Genomic DNA, 23,280 nt, shown 5'->3' with positions numbered 1-23,280 from the left:
AACCTTTTATCCTGGGAGCCCCCCTTCTTACATCATCTGACCACTCCACACAGAGAACCCATGCAACAACACAGGTTTTGCCGTAAGTTTAACCACTTGACTTAAGCCCTATACTCATATGATGTAAGTAAGTAAGTAGCCTTGCCGAGCCATGAGGCCCATAGGGCAGGAGCCTATCTCCTGTTTCTGTAGCGTGAGGCAGCTTGATGTACAAGTACACCCCCTGGACATGACGCTAGTTGAGTGCGGAGTGTCAAGCAGGGAGGCATTGGGTCCCATTTTTAGAGTCTTTGGTATGACCCGGCCGGGGATCGAACCCCAACCTCCCAGTCTCAGGGCGGACACTCTAACCACAAGGCTACTGAGCTGGTATACTCATATGATGAATACCAAGAAAATAGCTGGTCTACAAGTTGACTCTTTCTGTTTCACCTCTTTCACCTACCTTTGAAAAATCACAGAACATTTTGCGTCGCTTCATTCCATGCACGAGTGCTCTCAAATGATGCGCACGGATGTCATAGAATCGGAAAATAAATATACACGTGTCAATCCCTTTGAAGGTTTCAAGCTGTTATTGAGAGCTCGAGTGCTCCGAGTGCAGTTAGCCAATGATTGGACTGCATTATAGTGCATTATAGCACCCTGTGCGGTTGCATAATATGCATTTTTTTTCTGGTCACGTGATCAACGTGTCCCTATGTGCCTCCGGAGCTCAGGAGAGTCATCGACATCATTGACATCAAACTAGACTAAAATGTTAGGAAGGGACTAGTGGACAAGAGATCCAGTATAAGTCATTTTACACTTGGTTGCATCATAGCTCACAACGCGACGCAGCGCGACGCGTTGTGAGCTTGTAGATCGGCTATTTTCAGGAAGTGTAAAATCAGCCTTTATGATGGCATCAAGGCCCGCCAACATTTTAATCGACTAAATCAAGTGTAGATTTAGTCAACTAAAATCTTATGATATTTAGTTGACTAAAACTAGACCAACACTAAAACATTCCAGGTGACTAAAATGTGACAAAAAATAAGTGAAAACTAACTATTCAAGAGACTACGATTAAAACTTAAATCAAAATTTCCTGTCAAAACAACACTGGTTAGCGAGCAACGCCCTCCAGTGGAAAACTCGCCAAATGTGTCAAGGGCACAGACAGAGGTAATGTGGACAGTGGATGTCCACATTTTGCGCCATTTCTTCAATGGCGCAAAATCTTTGCAAATGTGGGTCTCAAATATATAACAAATTTCCGGGGTCCTTTACATGACCTTTTTGAGAACCATTGCAGTATAGAGAGGACAGGAGACCCCCTATTGTGATGTTGTCATATTTCATGCTGATGAAAAAAGAAAGAAAATAGGAGTGTGACTGACTGACTGACTGCATCATCGTCTCGATCCTCACCGCAGTTCAGTTGCCTCTTGTTGACAAACCAGTGGGTTGGATGAGATTAGACGGTCTGTTTATTAGATCAGGTTTGAAGCAATGAACTAATGACTGACCAGTCTAACCCTATCACGGACCCCCCCCCCATCCATTCTGCCTGACCAAACTCACATTCCATTACTAGATTATAATTTTTTTGGCCGAGGCGTTTCAGAGGAAAAAAAACATCTGGTTGTAAGGTTTTGCAGTTTCATTGTCACGTCGTCACTGGCATCACTTCCTGTTGTCAGTCATTCAATTAATTTGAGGGATATAATCAGTGAAAATAAACTGACATATTAGTCTGCCTACATACAAGATCTCGATCCCTCCACACAGCTGATTCAAATTAATGATTAAAAGCTTATTATCAAGCACTTAACTCAATTAAAAAGCACAATTTAATCCCCAATACAGAGATGCAGGTGTCACAGCAGCAACTGCTGCGTGACAAGAGTGTCAAGAGCCATTGATCATTAATTTGAATCAGCTGTGTCGAGGGAGATCTTGCAGGGGAAGTAGCCAAGGCAGTCTAAATTATGATCCTTTCTGATTTCTGTCAGGTTGTGTTCGCACACTGGTTTTTCACTGACATGCAGATCACTCAAATGGGATAGCCTAGTGTAGTGGTTAGAGTAGGGGTTTTGTTTCTGTAGTGTGTATGGCACCCAGATAAATAAATAATAATTAAAAAAAAATATACATATATTATATATATATATGGTGGTTAGAAAAAGCATATTGTATTCGCTCCAAAGTTAACAGCTGTATAATATCTGCAATTTGTCTCGGAGGATGCCTCTCCTCTCAATAATTAATTATCCTGCTACAGATCGCTGGCATTTCTCATTTTACTGACTAGTGCACTCCACCTGTTTTCTTTTAAAGATACAAAAAGAAAATCATCTAAGTTGCTCAAAAGCCCAGACAATCTTCCCAAGTGTCTTTTATTAGTAGTACCGACCCCAGTCGGGGGGGTTGTACCGACCAGTCGGGGGGGTTGTACCGACCCCAGTCGGGGGGGTAGTACCGACCCCAGTCGGGGGGGTAGTACCACCCCAGTCGGGGGGTAGTACCGACCAGTCGGGGGGGTAGTACCACCCCAGTCGGGGGGGTTGTACCACCCCAGTCATGGGTTGTACCACCCCAGTCGGGGGGGTAGTACCGACCCCAGTCGGGGGGGTAGTACCACCCCAGTCGGGGGGGTAGTACCGACCAGTCGGGGGGGTAGTACCACCCCAGTCGGGGGGGTAGTACCGACCCCAATCGGGGGGGTAGTACCGACCCCAGTCGGGGGGGTAGTACCGACCCCAGTCGGGATGGTAGTACCGACCAGTCGGGGGGGGTAGTACCACCCCAGTCGGGGGGGTAGTACCACCCCAGTCGGGGGGGTAGTACCGACCAGTCGGGGTGGTAGTACCGACCAGTCGGGGGGGGTAGTACCACCCCAGTCGGGGGGGTAGTACCGACCCCAGTCGGGGGGGTAGTACCACCCCAGTCGGGGGGGTAGTACCGACCCCAGTCGGGGGGGTAGTACCACCCCAGTCGGGGGGGTAGTACCGACCCCAGTCGGGGGGGTAGTACCACCCCAGTCGGGGGGGTAGTACCGACCCCAGTCGGGGGGGTAGTACCACCCCAGTCGGGGGGGTAGTACCGACCCCAGTCGGGGGGGTAGTACCGACCCCAGTCGGGGGGGTAGTACCGACCCCAGTCGGGGGGGTAGTACCACCCCAGTCGGGGGGGTAGTACCGACCCCAGTCGGGGGGGTAGTACCACCCCAGTCGGGGGGGTAGTACCGACCAGTCGGGGGGGTAGTACAGACCCCAGTCGGGGGGGTAGTACCGACCAGTCGGGGGGGTAGTACAGACCCCAGTCGGGGGGGTAGTACCACCCCAGTCGGGGGGGTAGTACCGACCCCAGGTTTATAAACCAAAATGTTTATAAACAAATACCAAAGTGTTTATAAACAAATACCAAAGTGTTTATAAACAAATCCCAAATGTTTGTAAACAAATCACAAATGTTTATAAACAAATCTCAAATGTTTGTAAACAAACACTGAAATGTTTGTAAACAAACCCTGCAATGTTTTGTAAACACATCCTTGAACATTGGTGGTAATAACGCGTCCAGGACATGCCTCAGACTTCTCCTCAGGAGACTTGGGTCAGATCTGAAGCCATTTTATTTGGCGTTAGGAACCCGTTGTGACAGCATGCCCTTGCTGACGTCCACGATACCCCATCTGAAGATATTTAAGGCCCTATTTTGAAACAAAAACATTTTTGAATGGTTCAACTAGCCGATTTACAAGCTCACGTGTGGATGTAGATCAGCCCCCTCAAGGAACCATGAGGGTCCCTGGATCACACATTTGAGAGCCACTGCTTTAAATAAATACATAACTAATATAGACCATATTTGATCAAATTTAGGAGCCAAACTTTTTTGACAAGTGCACATGCATGCGCGCATGTGTCCTCTTTTTGGTAATTCAGAATATGGTATGCCTACTAGTAGGGGCAAAGTTGGTTTTCAATGTGTCTTTATATGAATCCCATATTCACCCCAGTGATGTGTAGGCCTGCCAGTGATTTGCACAATGTGGGGAAGTTAAGCATACATAGATCAGCAGATAAAAAGAGCATAACCCATTTTGTGGCGGGAACCCCTTTTGGTGTTTTAAACATTATGTTATAATTTAGCTATTGAAAAATAGCAGATCTACAAGCTCGTAGCGCGCCACTCGCGCTACGAGCTTGTAGGTCTGCTATTTTTGAAGGAGGATTTAGAATATTTTTTTAAATGGGTTTAGCTCCCCGCAAGTTGTGTTTTTTCTTTAATCTGCCGACTGCCCTGCAACTCCACGTTGGTTAAAATGATAGCATACAGCAGCAGAAAGCTTGCCATTCTCCATTAGCGACCGCAACGTATGGACATGTGTCTGCTTTGCATTATGGACAAAAATACCAGAATCTCCTCCCTCAGTTCACAAACATGGTTTCGACATACTTCCTTTGCTATCCATCTAATGTCATTATGGATAAGCAAATTATTGAGCGAGCGGACAGTTTGAAAACAAATGGTGGGAAAAAAAACTGTAAATGATGATGCCTGCATGCACAGGAGAAAATTAAATTATGATCCTTTCTGATTTCTGTCAGGTTGTGTTCGCACACTGGTTTTTCACTGACATGCAGATCACTCAAATGGGATAGCCTAGTGTAGTGGTTAGAGTATGCCTTTTGATGCGGAAGGTTGTGGGTTTGAACCCTGCCTGGGGTGGATGTCGGCAAGGCCATGCTGTCGCAACGAGTTCCTAACGCCAAATCGAATGGTTTCAGATCTGAGCCAAGTCCGGGACAGGCTTCAGAAGCGCCTCCTCAGGAGGCGCTTCTGAAGCCTGTCCCGGACGGCGTATCCGGACGTAAAAACAAATCCATCCATGCGGATCACTCAAATGGTTATTGAATGACGGATGACAGGAAGTGATACCCCTTAATTCACGCAAGGCCTCGTAGGACTCCTGGATAAATCAGGCTTTCACTTTTTTCCCCAAACACATTATGAATTTCCTAAACCAAAGCAGTTGGATTCCAGACTCTGTGAACCCAGTACCTTGGTCAAGGACTGCTCTTTCAGAGATAAGAAAGGCACAAAGAATAGATTTAATGGGCTATTATTGGGAACACAATGAGGCTTTGCCAATAACGGTGACAGGTCCTCAGCACGCCTGAATGTGCCTCTCTGTGATATGAATACCCACAGCGGGTTCCCTTAAAGAAAACCTATTATACAACAATGTGTAATCCTTCACAAACCCATGGGTATGTCTCAGTAGGAGGCAGAATGGAAGTGCTTTCTTTTCTTTTTTTCTTTTGTGTGATCTGTGTCCTCTAGGGGGTCCTTGGAGCGGTACCAGGGGGTCCCCAGCAAAAAAAAAGAAGAAGAAAAAACAACATCATTAGAGCTTGTATATTTGATATTTCCTGAAAAATCGCCACACTTTATATTTTTAAAGCAAACATGTTTTATACTACAGTTTTTACTTCTGGAGGTCCCTGGCGTAAAATATTCTTATGGGTGTCTACTCTGTAGCAAAATCCATGTCAATGTGGGGGTACTTGACACAACAATTAGGTCCTTAGCAGCACTGTTCTAGGCCTGTTATACAGATGATGGAAGGGTACAGTATTTTCACTGCCTGTTAAACAGATGATGGAAGGTTACAGTATTTTCACTGCCTGTTATACAGATGATGGAAGGGTACGCTATACTGTATTCACTGCCTGTTATACAGATGAATAATCTGTATAGTATATACAGTGCCTGTTTATACAGAACAGAATATTCCATTAGGACCATTTCCCACATTCCAACATTATTTTCCGCCCGCTCAGATCGGTAAATTCTCCATTCATTGTCAATGGCATTTAATGTTTGTGTTAGCTATCTACACTATAGCTATTTGTATAGGTGTATAGGAGGGGCTAGCCCCCCTAGCCGCTAACCCCTCAAAAGTACTAGCTGAGGAGAGAATGCACAGAGCACGGTCATTCTGAGTTCTGACCCAAGCGCATGAACATTTCGGTGGGAAAGTGGGAAATTGCTAGACTGATACTATAGAAAATCAGTCGAAGTCAAACAATGATTATTCTCACACAAAGCCATTTTAAAGTTACACAACCTTACAGTGTCTAAGGAAGTTCCAGGCCTGAACTGTGTTTTGTATTTCTTTGCCAGGGGGTCTGTGCCAGCACGAACTATCAAACAAATACAATGACAGCAGAGAGCTACAAGAATGAACAGGCCTATAGCTGACCCGAGTGGCTACAGAACAATTACAAATGACTGCTTGTTCTAGACTCTTAAGTCTAAGACAATACTAGGGTCGGCGGTCAAATTCATATTAATTTGGAGGTGAACATTTGGTGAAAAGGAGCAAATCTACAAGCTCACAGCGTGTCGAGGCGACGTGTTGGGAGCTAACAGTAGGTCGGCTATTTTGTTCTGGCAAAGAGATTTCTTGTAGAGGGAGAAAAGGAGGGGGGCCTTGTATAGGCCCCTGGGCGACTCCGGTCAATGAAGTCTAATAGGATTTATTAAGTGGCATTGGGGTGAGCAGATAATGACTGGCTGAACCATTCCTTTAAATGAATAGTCCTCCAGAGATGTGCACATTTGGTCCAGGAACACACTCCTTATCTAAAAGACCCCGTGAAACATTTGGTTCCCAAACTTTTTCAGCTGAGACCCAAAAGATAAAGTCTGATGACTCCCCGGGACCCAAACTTTACAAAAATCTATTATGAAGCCCTATTTCAAAGTACAAATAGCCAATGCGATGCAAGCTTGTATATTTGTTTAATTTTGTTAAAACTTCTGAAAAAAAGTAAATCAAATAAATAGATTTAGACATTTATTTTGTTGAATTATTTGTTTAACTAGTTTTGAGTGGTGCAACCACTCCAAGGAACAGCAATGTCTGTGTTCACCTACCAGTACCTATGTGACGTTAATGAGCACCAGTATATGACTGAGTACCAGTAGGGGTGCTGTTGTGCCAGAAACAGAGAGAGGGATAGTGCTGCTCTGTTGCCTGCTAATATGAGAGAGAGAGAGAGGTGGGGGGGTAGTTGCACCACTCAGTTCACACGGGTGTGATTTTTTCTTAAAGGACCTCTTCGCCACTTTTCAACCTATCTTCCTTTTTACATAATTTACATAATTTTAAATAGGAAAAGTAAAATAAATAATATTAATTCCATAAAAATGGGTCCCAACGACCAACCCAGTGTTTGTGAACTGCTGGCGTAAAGGGTTGTGGTGTGGTCTGTGTTCCTCTGCAGTCAACACAATTGGCATCCACAAAACAATATGAGTGAATGATGTTTTCTGGGGGCATGTTTGGTAGTGACACCTTCACGGCGAAACATTCATCATCATTAGTGGGGCAGACAGCAAACACCAGATGCCTCGCTTTAAAGAACCGCGGTGTCTGTCTGTCTGTCTGTCTGTCTGTCTGTCTGTCTGTCTGTCTGTCTGTCTGTCTGTCTGTCTGTCTGTCTGTCTGTCTGTCTGTCTGTCTGTCTGTCTGTCTGTCTGTCTGTCTGTCTGTCTGTTTCTAAGGTGTGATTTGGGGCCCTAAAGATTAATACAAAATTAATATCAACATCCTAATACTGTCCAATAATTAGATAGGGAGGAGGGTGAAATTATCATGGGCAGTTTCTGCTGTCAAAATATGACTCCCCAGTCAAACACTCATTTCACTCATATGGATATGAAGAATCAACTGACTGAGAGAAAACGCTATTACTGCTACTGAATTAGTTACATTTTCGCTAGAAACAGACTGCATCATATATGAGTGACTGACTGTCGCAAACGATACAGAGACACCTCCCTGACAATAACGCAGAGACAGCTTGTTTATTTTTGGACCACAATGCTTTTTGCACAACGATTTTAAGATGACCCCATGTTATAGAGAAATTACTTCCGTAAACCAGGCAGAACCAGGGGATGAGCGGATATGCTACACAAGGCAAACTAGACCCAGTGTGCATACTCACTTTTCTTCTTTTTTTGCCTCTACCACTGGATATAACAACTGGATATAATGATGGTAAGAAAAGCACTAGTCCGGAATTCTCCTTAAGTTATGAGTCCATTACATTCACAGGCCATTTACTGTAGGTCAGTTAGCTGAATGCCCATGTTTTTGACAATGTGGACACCAGTTAAACGGAGAACCATGATGGGGTCGTAGCATGGGTAGCTTTCCCTATTATAACCGGGAAAGCATCTTTGTCATTTTAGATTTTAGCGGCGGCTTGGAAGTGTGAGAACTACGTACTGGTTTAGAAGGCATTGGTGGAATTGACCGCAGGTCTCAATGGCTTTAAAATATGGTGGTTCTCTCATCAATCAAAGCATTGATTGTTTACTCTGATGGTAATGCAGACAGGCGTGTTGTGTGTCCCTCTCAATTAGAAGAAAGAGGCCAGTGATCCATCATCCTTAAGGTAATACAGGCAGTGTGTTATGGAATGTTATGTCGGCGAGTCTGTGGACATCGGTGCACGTACGTGTATGGGGAGGGGGGGCAACATTGGCCTTTTTTGTTGCAGTACCGTGTTACATTTGCAAACTTTGTTAAAATTCTTTAAAACCAAAACAAATTACCCTATTGGTCTGAATATACAGTAAGACAACGTTTTTTTTCCAATGGAGATATCCTAAAATACGGGGTCGTATTACAATCGGGGACTAGACTTTTTGACATTCAATGGTATTTTTCCACAAATTAGTTGAATATTGGGGGTCGTCTTATAATCAGCGTCGTCTTATATTCGGTACAATACAGTAATTGTAACACAAACCGTAACAAACAACATAACAAAGCAAGACAAAAAAGACTCAAAATAGTCAACCAAATTATCACACAAATAAGAAATAGTAACCCGCAGTAGTTAAACATTAGAGAATGAAGTAATTGTGGCTAAAACTAAAATAACTGACTGAGAATAAGCTCTTCATTGGGACGAGAACACTACTGTACTACTCCAGTAGACTTTTTTGTGTCAACTTCTGTCAAGGATACCCCCAAATTCATGTTTGTTCCAGGCACACCAGAAGAGAAGATTTATATAACAAAAAATCTGTATTATTCCAAAAATAGAGTTTCCAAAAATAGCAGTGCCGCAGCCATGCTGTGAGCCTGTAGATCCGCTGTATTTGAATAGCCAAAGTTTGAGTGGCTAAAATGACCGTGACGCTACATTTGCTGGGTACCCTCTGGAACTCCCCCAAGGACCCCTGGGGGTCCCTTGGCCCCACTGTAAGAACCACCGCTCTACTACACATCTGATAACAACAACGATCCACACGTCCCAGACTCTGTCTGCACACCCAATCTTACTGCGGTAATCTGAAGACTCACCTATACTCCTATAAGTATATCCTATAGTTTATGTAGTTTCAATACAGATTATTATTGTTTTAGACTGTAATATTTTTTAGACTGATGCTATAGTTTCTTGGTTTACCTATGATCCCAGTTTACTGAGGCAACCTCTCTGCATTTGTTGCATGTGTTTTCCTTGCTTACTGTAAGTCGCTCTGGATCGGCCGAACGCACACACGCACTTTTAGATCCAGTCCTATTTTACGTCTGCGTATAGGGGGCTCGCGTATCTGCGCTTTACGCACAGATACACGCTGTAGCTCGGCCGTAATAAGTGTCTTCTAAATGCCTAAATTGTAAACTATTTCAGAAATCAGGGATGAAACATGATTATAACTGTGTGTTTGTACTCAGCATAGAGAGAGAGAGAGAGAGAGAGAGAGAGAGAGAGAGAGAGAGATTCTAGTTCCCTCAGCTTCAACATAACGATCCTGTAACAACCTTATGAGAGGGCCTTATTTTCTCATTTAATGGCTGCCATTTTTCGTAATTGAAAAGTCTGCTCTTGCTTGGCAGGATTTGAATTGCCTGACGTGTGGAAGGAGATAGGCGGCGAATCACTCACACACACGTGCACACGATTGCACTACTACAGTATTATACAACTGCTGGAGTAGTATATATATATATATATATATTTGAATGTTACTCATAGCGAGTCACATGGGCTATAACAGTATAAAGTTCATTGTTGCTGTCGGGTGGTTTGTCCAAAACTGTTCCATTTTTAATATTATGAAAAAATACTATCTAGCCAATCTACAAGCTCACAGCGTGTGGCATTGTGATGTGTTGTGAGCTTGTAGATCTGCTAATTCCACTTATTTTGTTTAACACACTCCTATGATGCAGTAGGGGCGGGCATTCATTTACATTCATTTATGGGGGAAAAACATACCGTCGGCCGTTAAGGAAAGATAATATTGTTTTGTGGTCAGACATACTGTCCAACAATACATTCATCATTTATCTATTATGTACACTTTTACGTATACATTTTCATTTCATTTTATTTCGCACACAGTGTATCACAATACAGTACAAATCATAATAGATAACAATTCATTTGTCTTTCATAATTAATTTGTCTATCATACCTATCTGATGACGAAAAGGAGCAGGAAGAAGAATACATTCTTATAAATACCTGGCCCCTTTTCACTCAAAAGTTAGTTTTTACTTTAATGATTGGCTCATACACATCTAAACAAAACAAAACAAAATAAAACAAAAAACTAAAGAGTACAACAAAACAAGCAAGAAGTTGAGCAATGACACGTGCAAGAAATGATAGCTAACCTATTCGTTGGCTTCATATTGCCTAAATATTAGATTTTTGTAATTTATTTTAAATTGGCAAATATTTGTACAACCCTTTAAATTGTCATCCAGAGAATTCCACGTTCGGATTCCTGTTATCGAAGGACACATCAGTCTTTGAGTGGTCCGTGCAACTTTATGTTTAATGTCGATTTTCCTCCTACTATCCCCACTTTCTGAACTGGGTTCGAATAGCTGTTGTAAATTAACTGGTAATGTTTTGCTTTTTGCCCTGAACATAATTAATAAGGTTTGTAGCTTCACGACATGTTCAAGTTTCAATACCCTCGATTTTATAAATAGTCCATTTGTGTGCTCTCTATAATGCACTTTGTGCATGATTCGTACTGCTCTCTTCTGTAATAAGTACAATGGTTTTGTGGTAGTCATGTACGTATTCCCCCACACTTCAGCACAATAACTAAGATATGGAGAAATTAAAATATAATATTTGCATTGCTTCTTTTGCTAGCACATGCTTCACTTTGTTTAAAATAAAAATGCTCTTACATTCAGTATTCACTCAACAGAATCGCTCCATCCTAAACACAGCTTGCATAATCTAGCAATGCACACGTTGCAAATCACAGCGCTCCGTCCCTCCCAGCTTGACAAAACAATTCTGCATTCTTCCATAGCTGTAGCCGGAAGGCCAATGTAATATTAGCATGTTAATTACACAAGCTTCTCCGGAATGTAGTCAGTGCAACAACAAATTATAATTAATAATTCACATTTTAAACGAGGCACACTGCAGGCCGCGAGTGCTGTATGTTTTATACCTCGATCAATGTTTCATGCACCATAAATTGCTCTCGTTGAATAATTATTGCCTGTTCTGTTGCCTAGTGAGGATTTATATACTGTAGATCGATGCACAGCCGTGGCATGACGTGGCATACAGTAGCTGTCGGGGCAGAAACCTCTCATCTCCATATTTTAATATTTGTTGTGTTTTTATTAACGCCCCTACTTGATCATACTACAGCGTCACACAATATAATATATATCAAACATTTTTATTTTTTTTAATTGAATCTTGAAAAGTACGGTTTTGGATGTATGCATTTTCCACCCGACAGAGATGATACAGTAGCTATACCAGTATCTATTTGCCCTGGAAATAGAATTTCACACATGAAAAATACATGACATACATGTAGCAGTGAGTATGGGGTGGTGCCTCATGATTGATTCATTGGCCATGGTGTGAGTCTTAAACGCATCACGAATCGTCGTCATATTGTTTTCCATGCAGGATAAATACAATTTATATCACTTTTATGAGTACCCAAAGATGGGGCACAAGAGGACGCAACAAATAAAAACTACTTTATTAGGGAAAAAACACTAAGGCTAAGGAATAAAAATAAAATCAATAAATACAGTGGAAAGAGTTGAATTGAAGGGTTTTGAGGGCGTTTTTTTAAAGGTTTGGAGGGTGGGGGCATCTCTGAGAGTTTTAGGAGTGCATTCCACAGGGCAACGGCAAAAGCTCTGTCACCCTGGGTACGGTATTTGGACCTCATATTAGATCTCAGGGAGCGGGAGGGGTCGTGACCTTTGAAGAGATCGCAGAGGTATAGGGGGGAGTCTTTATTGTTTAGTGCTTTGTAGGTGTTAGTGTTTTGAAATGGATTCTTTGTTTGACCGGGAGCCAGTGAAGGTTGCAGAGGACTGGTGTAATATGGTCTCTGGAACGGGTACTGGTGAGCAGGCGGGCAGCTGAGTTCTGGACATATTGAAGTTTATTGAGGACTCTGGAGGTGGTGCCATGGAGGATACTATTACTGTTGCAATAAGTGCGGTCGGATGGGGGTGCATACAGTATGTTGGTTAGACATACCAACAGTCCTGCAGTCATGACAGTCAAAGCCGTGCTGTGGGTTAAAACTAATCTGTGCTGTGGGTTAAATTAAAATCACCCGTGGCTTCCTGTGAGGTTAGGGTTAGGTTAGGGTTTGGGGAGGGTGTCTTATTGTCTCCACCAGGCCTGCACTCCGTCCGTCCGTCTGTCCGTCCATCTGTCCATGTGTCCATGTGTGCGCGCGCACACACACGCACTCACGCGTGCGCGAGCGCGCGCGCGCACACACACACACACACACACACACACACACACACACACACACTGGATGCCAACGATGAACCTCTGCCCCAAGTTTTCCACAACGGCCTGTTATAGCGCCACCATGAGGCCAATTTTGTTAAAACACATTTCTGTAGATTACTCGTACACATTTTATCCATACATCACACAATTCAGTATACAGCTGGTCCTCATTCACAACGAAAATGTACGCCCAGGTGTAAAGGAGATGTGTAATGATATTGTATTTATCCGTCCGATCAAGCTGCAGCAATCACCTGTGTCATTCAGCGAAGGTGGTGTAATGAGTTCATTTGTGCGGTTCACCTTTTCGGCCTCTTTCCCAAGCGATTCGCCTGGTGTCGCCTGTTTGATGGAACATCCACGCCCATTCCACACCATATAAGGCAACAGGAAATATCGAAATACGTCATCATAAGCGGCACAGATCAAGTTATTGTGAACCGCCATGAGCTTGTAGAGCACTTAATTGTAACAGGCGGGTCTCTGCAGGACAGATCTTCAAGCAAACAGCACAAGTTATATGTATATATTTATAAACGAAACTTGCCAACTTGGCACGCATTGCTTCACTCCTCGTTAAATGTCATAACGTTAATAAGTTAACTGATGTTACAGTTACTTTCACATGATGAGAGTTTTTTCTTTTGTCATCAAAGTTTTTTAATGATTTTTCAATGAAGCATACATAATGAGAGTTAATTTGTACAGTTTACCACATGACCAAATGCTATATTAAAACTCGGCAATGATAAAAGCCCATATTGATTACTGGGGTGATTGATTCCCTGCCCTGCACTGTCGGATTTGGAAAGCAAATATATGGACATGCATGGACACAGGACATATTTAATCCACCGGACCATGCGGTTTTGGCTTTTCTTTTCTTTCTTTTTTTTCTTAATTAGTTTCTGGACTAGGAAAGGCTATATTTCATCCGATCCAACTACGTTGTATGTTTCCTCATCAAGCCTGATCAAGGTAACAGTTGGTTATTCTGTGTGGCGTCCGCATGTGATCAATATACATTATTATAAATTAATACCACGACTCAAATAGAGGCAGATATAGGTGCTTGCAGCAAAGGCATTAGGCCTACGTGAAACTTTAATTGGCTGAGTCTCTGTCAACATGCTGATCAGCGAGTTACAGTAGGTAGTGATGATCATCATGAACTGCCTTTCTTATGTCTGTCGATCTGTCCGTCATGTTTGTGAACAAGTGTGAGTGGAGGTGAGCTGTCTTAAAACTATGATATGACTGGCTGACTTTCAAACACACTGATGCCATTCAGTAGGCTAATGTGGTCTTCTATTTTTATATACTGTAGCCGATGGCTGCAGTAACCCTGATGGGGGAGATGGGGGAGAGCCGATCTACAAGCTCACAACGTGTTGCACTGTGAGTAGAAGGCTGCCGAGAGTGAGCAGCGCAATCGCGCATGCTAGAAATATCCTAATAAATAAATAAAAAGGTGTCGGGCTTGCGGGGGCAGTTTCTGTATAGGATCATAGGTTAACTGGACCAATATATGCCTCTAGAATGCATGCATATATAGGCATACAAGTGATACTCTGCTTTTATTTAGGCTATAATTTTTTTATGTGCTGACCAATGTTGGGGACACATGCCTACATATTTTATCTGAGGTTTGGGAACTATATATTGATTCAGCATGAAGACTAAAGCCTTCTAAATAAATATACGCAAGCCGTATGCCCTACACCAAGTTCATGGCCATGAATTCCCACGTAATGTGGGAATCCTCGTAATTCTGCTCACGCTCCGCTCACGATATGAGTGTAAATGCCGTTGTGAATGAGGTCCACTATCTCCATAGTCATGTGATCAACACGGATCTGCACCATTTCCCATATTCCATCCTGATTGGCTAAGATTGGCTTCCAAGAGAGAGAGAAGATGGGGGGGTGTGGGTGACGCAGATCCGGTGAAGTAAGCTTTGCCCCAAGGCTAAACGCTTTGAACAAGAGCCTGGAGAGCAGAGGGCAGAGATGTAGAGCGAAAGCGAGAGAAACGAGAGATGTGTGCGAATCTTATACTGTAGGTGCTGTGTGAGGCGGATTTAGCAGATCTACAAGGTCACAACGTGTCGCCATGCCACCCATTGTGAACTTGTAGATCTGATATTTCTGGTGTGCCACGGGACAAGTGGAATAGTATGAGAGTGACCACAATTGTAACAATGGAATGTGGAAGTGCTTATTCTATCTCAATGGGTTGGTTCCAATGTTTGGAACTATAGCACATAGGCACCCGCTTTGCGGAGAGATCAAAGCGTGTCGCCACTCTCTTACTATTCTACTTGGGCCATGGGGTTATAGAATTGTGTCAAGTGTCAATGCCACTCTAAATTCAACCGTCCTTAAAGGAGCACTTCACTGGTTTTCAACCTTATCATCTTCATCCACTGTAATTGGTCCTCACTGATGCTCATTATGAGACGGCACAATTTCCGGACATCTTGTAATGAACACATCAGAGACGAGGAGCAATTATACTGTATGACCATAGGTTGGAAAGGGGTGAAGTGGTCCTTTGAGTCTGATTTATGTTTCTTCCATGTATGATGGAGGCGCTTTCAGACAGACAGACAGACAGACACAGACAGACAGCGTCAAGAAACGCGTAGTCCAGGCATCTCTTTTAAGCAGCTGGTGGATGAAATGACAGCTTCAACTTGTATAGCATTGGCAAAAAAACTGAAATTATTTGCCGACTCTACAAGCTCCCAATGCGACGCAAAAGTAAATGTACTTAGTTACTTTCCACCACTGCCCCCTTCCTCACCTCCTCTCCTAGCGCCTACTCCCTAGCCCAACAACTAGACTGAGTGGCAAGACATTGAGCAGCATGGAACGTTGGAGTTTGGAATTAAGCGCTCGTTGGAAATCACTCTACGGTCCTGCGTAGGCCGCTACCACCTGTTTCTAAATGGCACATAATGCAGGAGACAGCAGGACGTTTAAAAATCTAAATAGAATAAGCACCTGTACGGAATGTCTCATAACATGTCTACGCTGGATTTTTACGAAACAAAAACTTTGCAGATATAAAGAGGATAATTCAAGCTTTCTGTAGGCCTACAGCTGCTATGTTGGTAACTTTTAACGCCGGTCGATCAGATGCGTCACAACAAGGTGTCTTATTTTGTCATGTTCATGAGAGTTCAGGGAAGTAATGCGTCATGTTGCAAGTTTAACTAAAGTCTCCCAGTCCCACCTGTCCAAAGTAATTTCTGATACCAAAAATAGCCGATCTACAAGCTCACACGGCATAGATAGCATTTAGCTCAATGATATAACATTATATAATCGCAGCAAACATCCAGTTATTGAAATGTTTTCAAATGCATTTCTCTCTAATTATTTTCCCAGATCCCGATTCTAATCAAACAAGCTTTATTAACGGCCGATAACTAAAGCTTTGCTGATCACGGTTATAAAATCTCGGCGGAATAATTAATTCATTAATTCATTAATACCTGGCAGTGAATCAGACCTTTCTGTTTGGATGTATGGACTGTCAAGGCCAGAAAGGTTTTTTTTAAATGTTCTTTTTATTATTTTTTTGCCACTCAGTAGGCGTTCCCACATAACTTCCGGGTACGATGATGTCTAGATAGTCTCCCTCTGTTCCACCACTAAGCCTGGGACCGAGGCTAGTTCCACCACGAGCTCATAAACAGCTGAGTGGCTTTTAATGGAGGGAGCAATCTTTCTATGGGATTAAGACGTCCTGCGGCACCCCATGAGTATATTTATTATCATTATAGGATTAACGTATAGCCAACAGCCAGTGCATGTTCACACCATGGGAGCATGTACTGTGCCGTACTCAGCTAAAAGCCTGGCAGCATATCATTGCTTTCGGGCAGAAACCGTGTGTATTTTCTTAATTGAATGCCCCACTTGAGCATACTACAGCCGTCACACAAAAGTATCAAAAGTAGCAGATCCACAAAGTGACACACTTTGAGCCTGTAGATCTGCTACTCTTGATGCTTTATGTGCTCCACTCATTGTAAAGAAATAAAAACAAGAAATGATCACATAGTGATATTTGTGAGGTGAAAGAAGCGCTGTCTTCGTTGTGTTCTTGTCTCCCCCCCATATTATTATTAATTTATTATTTTACACTCTCGTAGTTACAGGTCTGTACAAAATACGATGTAGGGCCTACATGCAACTCGAAGTCCTCAAACACCCCTAGTGGTCCCCGGACCCCAGATTCGGAAGTGTTTTGTACTCTCACTTCTGAACGTCCACAGAATACCGCGCTGGAATGGATCACCGTTTGTTTGTTTACATCAGACTGCAACGACGTGCTTTGACATAATTTGTCTCAGAGATTTAGGCCATTTGACAGTGTGTGTGTGTGTGTGTGTGTGTGTGTGTGTGTGTGTGTGTGTGTGTGTGTGTGTGTGTGTGTGTGTGTGAGCGTGTGCGAGTGTGTGCGTGCGTGCGTGCGTGCGTGCGTGGAATTTATTGGCACCAGGTTGTTTGTGTCCCCTCCTCAGAGAGGGATTAGAGAGGTTGGTGTTCTAACCTCCTCAGACACAAACTTTTAGGAGGAATAGTGGCTTCATATTGTTATTATATTATGCAGTTTTGCACCATTGTGTCACATCGTGACGGGTTGTGAGCTTCTATATCGAGAATGAAATGACATGAGCACGTTGTCCAGCTGCTCTAGTTTGTTTGTTTTCCGCAATTACGTAATTCTTTTCATATTATGGGACTATGGTCCGTTGTCTGTTTTTTTTCTTCTTTCACCAAAAATTGGTCGTTTTTTTCCGAAGGTGGTAGAGGGCTATGTCACCTGGCTTAGACACGAAGCCTACAACCATTGGCCAGAGGGTGGCATACTGTAGCTCATGAGCCGTTTGACCATCAACAATGAATCTTTAATACTCACATGCGTCTCCTCACAATGAACAAATGTGGGGTATTGGGACCTATGACCTGTGACATTTAGATCTCCCACCATTTTGAATTAAATGAAAAACAGTTAAAATATTTCTACTCCTTTGATCATAATGCACGAAAATGTCTACACACAAACTTTGGACCAATATCTAATGAAAATGTTGGGCTGTTGCTGTCTTTAAAACAATTCATGTTTTATGAGCCAATGAAAATTGCAGTTATCATGATCATAGCTTTTGTTCTCCAGACTCTATGATGGAAGCATTTGAAAATTGCGAGAGGCAACGGTCAATGGCAATGCAAGGCGGATACAGTTTAATGAACACTGCCCTTGTCCTAACTAGCCCCACGTCCATGTGTTGTGCCCCGTCTAGATCTTCCACATGACCTATGACCTGGCCAGTGCCATGGTGCGGATCGTCAACCTGATTGGCATGATGCTGCTGCTGTGCCACTGGGACGGCTGCCTGCAGTTCCTGGTGCCCATGCTGCAGGACTTCCCCGCTGACTGCTGGGTGTCCAGAAACAAGATGGTGGTAAGTCAAGTGAATGCATGTCAAGTAAAGGCAAAGGAGGCTGAAAACAGCCAAAAAGACATGCACGTCTACAACCTAATTAGGCTGGGTGCTGGATCAAAATCAGTGACAGTTCAAGAATACAAGAGTCTGCATACCAATTTCTGCTCCCAGATACTGTATATCGTCAGGGTTGGGAAGGTTACTTTTAAAAGGTGATCCCCTACAAGTTACAAGTTACTTGCTAAAAATGGTAGTCAGTAACGTAATCCGAGTATACCACAATTTTAAAAGTAACGGGTTACTTTCAGTTACTTTTGGATTACTTTTAATCAAAACTCTATTTTATTAGATAAAACACGTTTTACCATTGATAACCAGACAAGAATGTTGAGCCTATGAAATTAAGAAAAGTACAACATAAATATGGTTAAATCAGTGGTTCTCAACCTTTTTACAACAAGCAGAACCACCTCAGAAAATATTTGGCTCTCTAGTAGCACCATTATGATGCATGTTATAATACAGTCCTATTCAGCTAGGCACCACACAAAAGGCAAATGAATTCCAAATCATAATATATATACAAATATAAAGAATATAATTAGGCCCTAGCCAAAGCTGCCCTACTGTAGTACTGCTGTAGGGCAGTGAAGGCTACAAAATGATAGTGGTAAAAAAAAAAGAAAAAAACTGGCACTTTAGTTTCAGCACTAAGTTATCACAGGCAGGCAGGCAGGCAGACAGGCAGGCAGGCAGCTTTGTAGCACAACGGAGCTGATGAGTTTCACTGTTTCACTTTGCCATGCGCTGGTCACAGCTGAAATTAATCGCAGATTTAATTACAACTGATTCAACTCTTTCGTTGTAGCCTTCATTTGTAGTCTATGCCGTTTGATTCTACATCTACATGATACCACCACCAGTCACCACACTGTGAAGCTGTTGAGGGCGTGTTATTATTATGTCCATAGAGTTAAAGTGTCATTTGAACGGTGTCCTATCATTTTTCCATTTTTCCACTCTCACCCAGAGCGCTTCTGCCGCTCCACAGTCCACCCCGCATCGGCGCCTCCTCTCCTCTCTCTGTCCCCGTACAGACACTAGCCATACAGATCTTTGTCCGCTGGTTACAGATCACACTATATAATGAAATATAATATAATAATGGGTCGGGACTGAGGAGTCTGACGGCGGGGAAAACGGTTGCTCTGCTTGTGTTGGAGCCTGTGTTCACTGCGCAGTGGGCAGCAACACACACAGCGCAGGAAGACTGTGAAACTAAACTAGTGGATGTATCATTTCCTGTCTCCCTGCCTCCCTGTCTGTCTGAATGAGACTAGTACCTGTCTCCCTGCCTCCCTGTCTGTCTGAATGAGACTATACCTGTCTCCCTGTCTGTCTGAATGAGACTAGTTAGTACCTGTCTCCTGTCTGAATATACCCGGTACCCAGGCTCAATAGTCTGAATGAGACTAGTCTATTACCTATACCTGTGTTCCTGTCTCCCTGTATGTCGGAATGAGACTAGACACCTGTCTGATCTCATCAAGAATCAGCCCTCTGCAGTTCCTGTACTTAACCCTTCTAAAGAGTCCTGGGAAACAGCAGGTAGCTCTCCACCTATAGTAGGATCCCAGCACAGCAAAAGCCCCATTTTAGATATCGTTGCTGTCGGGCAGAAACCTTGTATCTCCATCCTTCCAACCTTTTATGTTTGATTTGATTTTTTTCGGTAACTGAATGCCCAACTTCGCCATGAACGGTTATATTTTCACTAGTTAAAGAAAAAGGTGGAATGTGAAAGTGTTTAAGTCCGTTTGTTTTCTGAATATAGTGAGCATGCCACTCACTCATGGGTTTTAATTTGTGTGTGTGTGTGTGTGTGTGTGTGTGTGTGTGTGTGTGTGTGTGTGTGTGTGTGTGTGTGTGTGTGTGTGTGTGTGTGTGTGTGTGTGTGTGTGTGTGTGTGTGTGTGAAAGTCTTGTTTTTAGTCGTTTCTCTGCTCAAAATGTGACAAACTAGGAGGTTTAGAAGCTTATAAACTCCCGGTGATCGGCCATGTTGTGTTGTGAGCCCCTGACTACAGAGCAGGATTGCATCACTGCCTGTTGGGCCAAGGGGGACTTCTTCTTCTTTGGTTTTTCGTGCATTTCACTGGCATTGGCCGCACGATACCGCCTCGTTACACATTTTGAACATTTGAAAATATCAGCTCTACATGCGTCACGATGCGACACATTGTGAGCTTGTAGATCTTTATTCTTTTATTTTACCTTCATTTTACCAGTAAAAACACATTGAGACAGAAATCTCTTTTACGAGGGGGAACTGGTTCAAAATATATTTTTTAATACATTTGAAAATGTGTAAAACGGGACATTTCTGTTAATGGTACTTTCAGTAATTTTTTATACCAATACCTTGTACTTTTACTCACGTACATTTTGTATTCTGGACGTTTACTCGTCACCAGAAGGGCTCTGGTGTAATTGACTTGTCTCGTTTGGTTACACAACTGGACCATGCAGCACCTGAGGTGGTGTGAGTGTGACCCTCCATCCTCCATGGCAGACTGCCTCAACCTGGCAGCTGTGGCAAGTTACAAATCAGCGTCTATGGCCAGAAACCTTGGATCTCCATAATTCATGTTTTAATGATTTTTTATATATATATATATATATATATATATATATATATATATATATATATATATATATATATATATATAATAAACGACTGTGGGTATTTTGGAAAGATTTTACTTTATAATTAAATAGTTTTACATTTTGAAGATTGTAGTTTAATATAAATAGGGATGACGGGTTGAAAGTGCTTAATTCTGTCTCCACAGGGAGTGCAGTGCCCGGTGTTGAGTCGATCGGACCCACGGTTGTCCAGAACCACCCCAAAAAGGCCTCTGCCCGGGCTCTGGACAGGGCCCCTGCCCGGGCTCTGGACAGGGCCCCTGCCCGGGTTCTGGACAGGGCCCCTGCCCGGGTTCTGGACAGGGCCCCTGCCCGGGTTCTGGACAGGGCCCCTGCCCGGGCTCTGGACAGGGCCCCTGCCCGGGCTCTGGACAGGGCCCCTGCCCGGGTTCTGGACAGGGCCCCTGCCCGGGCTCTGGTCAGGGCCCCTGCCCGGGCTCTGGACAGGGCCCCTGCCCAGTGTCCAGGGTCCATATATGGTGCTGGCCTGTTCTGACATCACAACACTCCATATTTGGGCATGCTTGACACAGAACTCCATAAGCTGACCTGTTCTGACATCAGAACACTCCATATTTGGGCATGCCTAGCAGCCTGACACAGAACTCCATATATAGGAATAAAGAGACACAGAGAGAAACATACAGAAATCTCCATATATGGGCATTTAAGGGACACAGACAGATGGGTGGAACGGCTACTCGCTGCATTTCCGGTAGACTGTAGTCCAGAACCAGCACAAAAGCCTCATTTGGTATGCTTGAAAAAGAACTCCTTATATGGGCATAAAAAGGACACATACATAACTGGGTGGGGAATGCATTTCCGGTTGTCCAGAACCAGCACAAAAGCCTCTGCCCGTGCTCTGGACCCGATCACCCCTACAGAGCGTCACAGTCCCGCCCCCTTTCAGAATGACGAGTGGCCCAGGAAATGATTCTCCATTCATTTTCTCCATAGGCTTTTCAAAAAGTATTTATTTAAAGACGGTTACGCCGCGAACATGCGCTAAGGTTTGCGAACATGCGTTAAGGTTTGCGAACATGCGTTAAGGTTGGACGAACATGCGTTAAGGTTGGACGAACATGCGCTAAGGTTGGCGAACATGTGTTAAGGTTGGCGAACATGCGCTAAGGTTGGCGAACATGTGTTAAGGTTGGCGAACATGATTGTGTTAAGGTTGGCCAACATGATTGTGTTAAGGTTGGCCAACATGCGCTGCGGTTATAGGTTAGGGTTTGAGGTAATAGTAGGCCATTGCCCAAACATTGATCTGAGTTGAGTCATCTTGGTGCAGAGGCTGTGGGAAACAAAACAATATGCAGTACTATTGTCTGAGAAAGTTTTGTTAATTTCCTCGGGACTCTCGGGAGGATGTATTTTTGTCTGTATTTTCTGTTTGACTGCACGTCTACAATAGGGTGCACTGCTATTGTGCTCATCGGCTTCCTGGAAAGGCTCTGCTACTTAACCCATTATACCTGGAAGAATGCATCTGTGTCACTTTGTTTAGCATTTAACCACATTAACCATTCTTTTATACTTTAGCTATTGAAATAGCGTGAAATAGCACTCTGTGCCACGCTATGAGTTTGTAGATCTGCTATTTTTGGAAAAATTGGGAAAACGGGTCTCAAAATATTTGCTTCTGGGGGTCCCTGTAATAAAATATTTTGAGATGAGGGTCTGCGGCCAAATACATATCATTCTGAGGGTCATTGGCATGACAAAGTTTGAGAACCACTGACATAAAAACATAAGTTTTTCAGAAAACTGTTTGTTTGTTTGAGTTAGAAGACATTTGTAGAATAAGGTCCTCAGGTCCCATGCAGGTCTTAATGGGTATCAGGGCCACATGTGGAGAGCCACATGTGCAGCACACGTGCCAGACCCGACCTCCCCTTGAATAACTCCGCCGCTAATCAGGCCGATTAGCTACATGCGGCCAAACTGCTCGGGGGACACACCTGGCTGTCTGCCCACATAAAGCACAAAACGCCCTGTCTGCTTGTCATGAGACGCCGCTGGTGGCGATGACACATATGTGTGTTTACCTCCCACGCTCCCACCATGTAGCTTTTTGTCCCCCAGCCTATCGTAGGACACCCTCGCCAGGTCATGTGACATCCTTAGCCACTTAAACCCCAGTGTCCGTATTGTGGGGAAATATTTCGCTGAAAATAGTCGACAAGCCATAGTCGATCTGCCCTGACAACATCCATTTAAAGATGTGAATCACTGGTTTCTTTCAAAACTAGCCTGAAAAACCATCTATCAG

General features: G+C 43.4%; 1 protein-coding gene across 1 annotated transcript in view; it reads left to right on the top strand.

Moving 5' to 3' along the window:
- hcn4 (hyperpolarization activated cyclic nucleotide-gated potassium channel 4) overlaps window positions 1-23,280 on the top strand; it is a gene marked incomplete at both ends in the record, with an annotated part of 153,250 nt that overhangs the window by 58,331 nt on the left and 71,639 nt on the right. The window contains one exon of the mRNA XM_080769617.1: window positions 18,154-18,315. Within this exon, the coding sequence (XP_080625743.1) occupies window positions 18,154-18,315 (162 nt within the window). The remainder of the gene's footprint in view (window positions 1-18,153; window positions 18,316-23,280) is intronic.

This window comes from Protomyctophum bolini (assembly GCF_963924005.1).
Source record: "Protomyctophum bolini genome assembly, chromosome: 1".
Classification (NCBI taxonomy): Eukaryota; Metazoa; Chordata; class Actinopteri; order Myctophiformes; family Myctophidae; genus Protomyctophum; species Protomyctophum bolini.
Note: the sequence above shows the minus strand (reverse complement) of the source record. Positions and strands in the feature narration are given on the sequence as shown.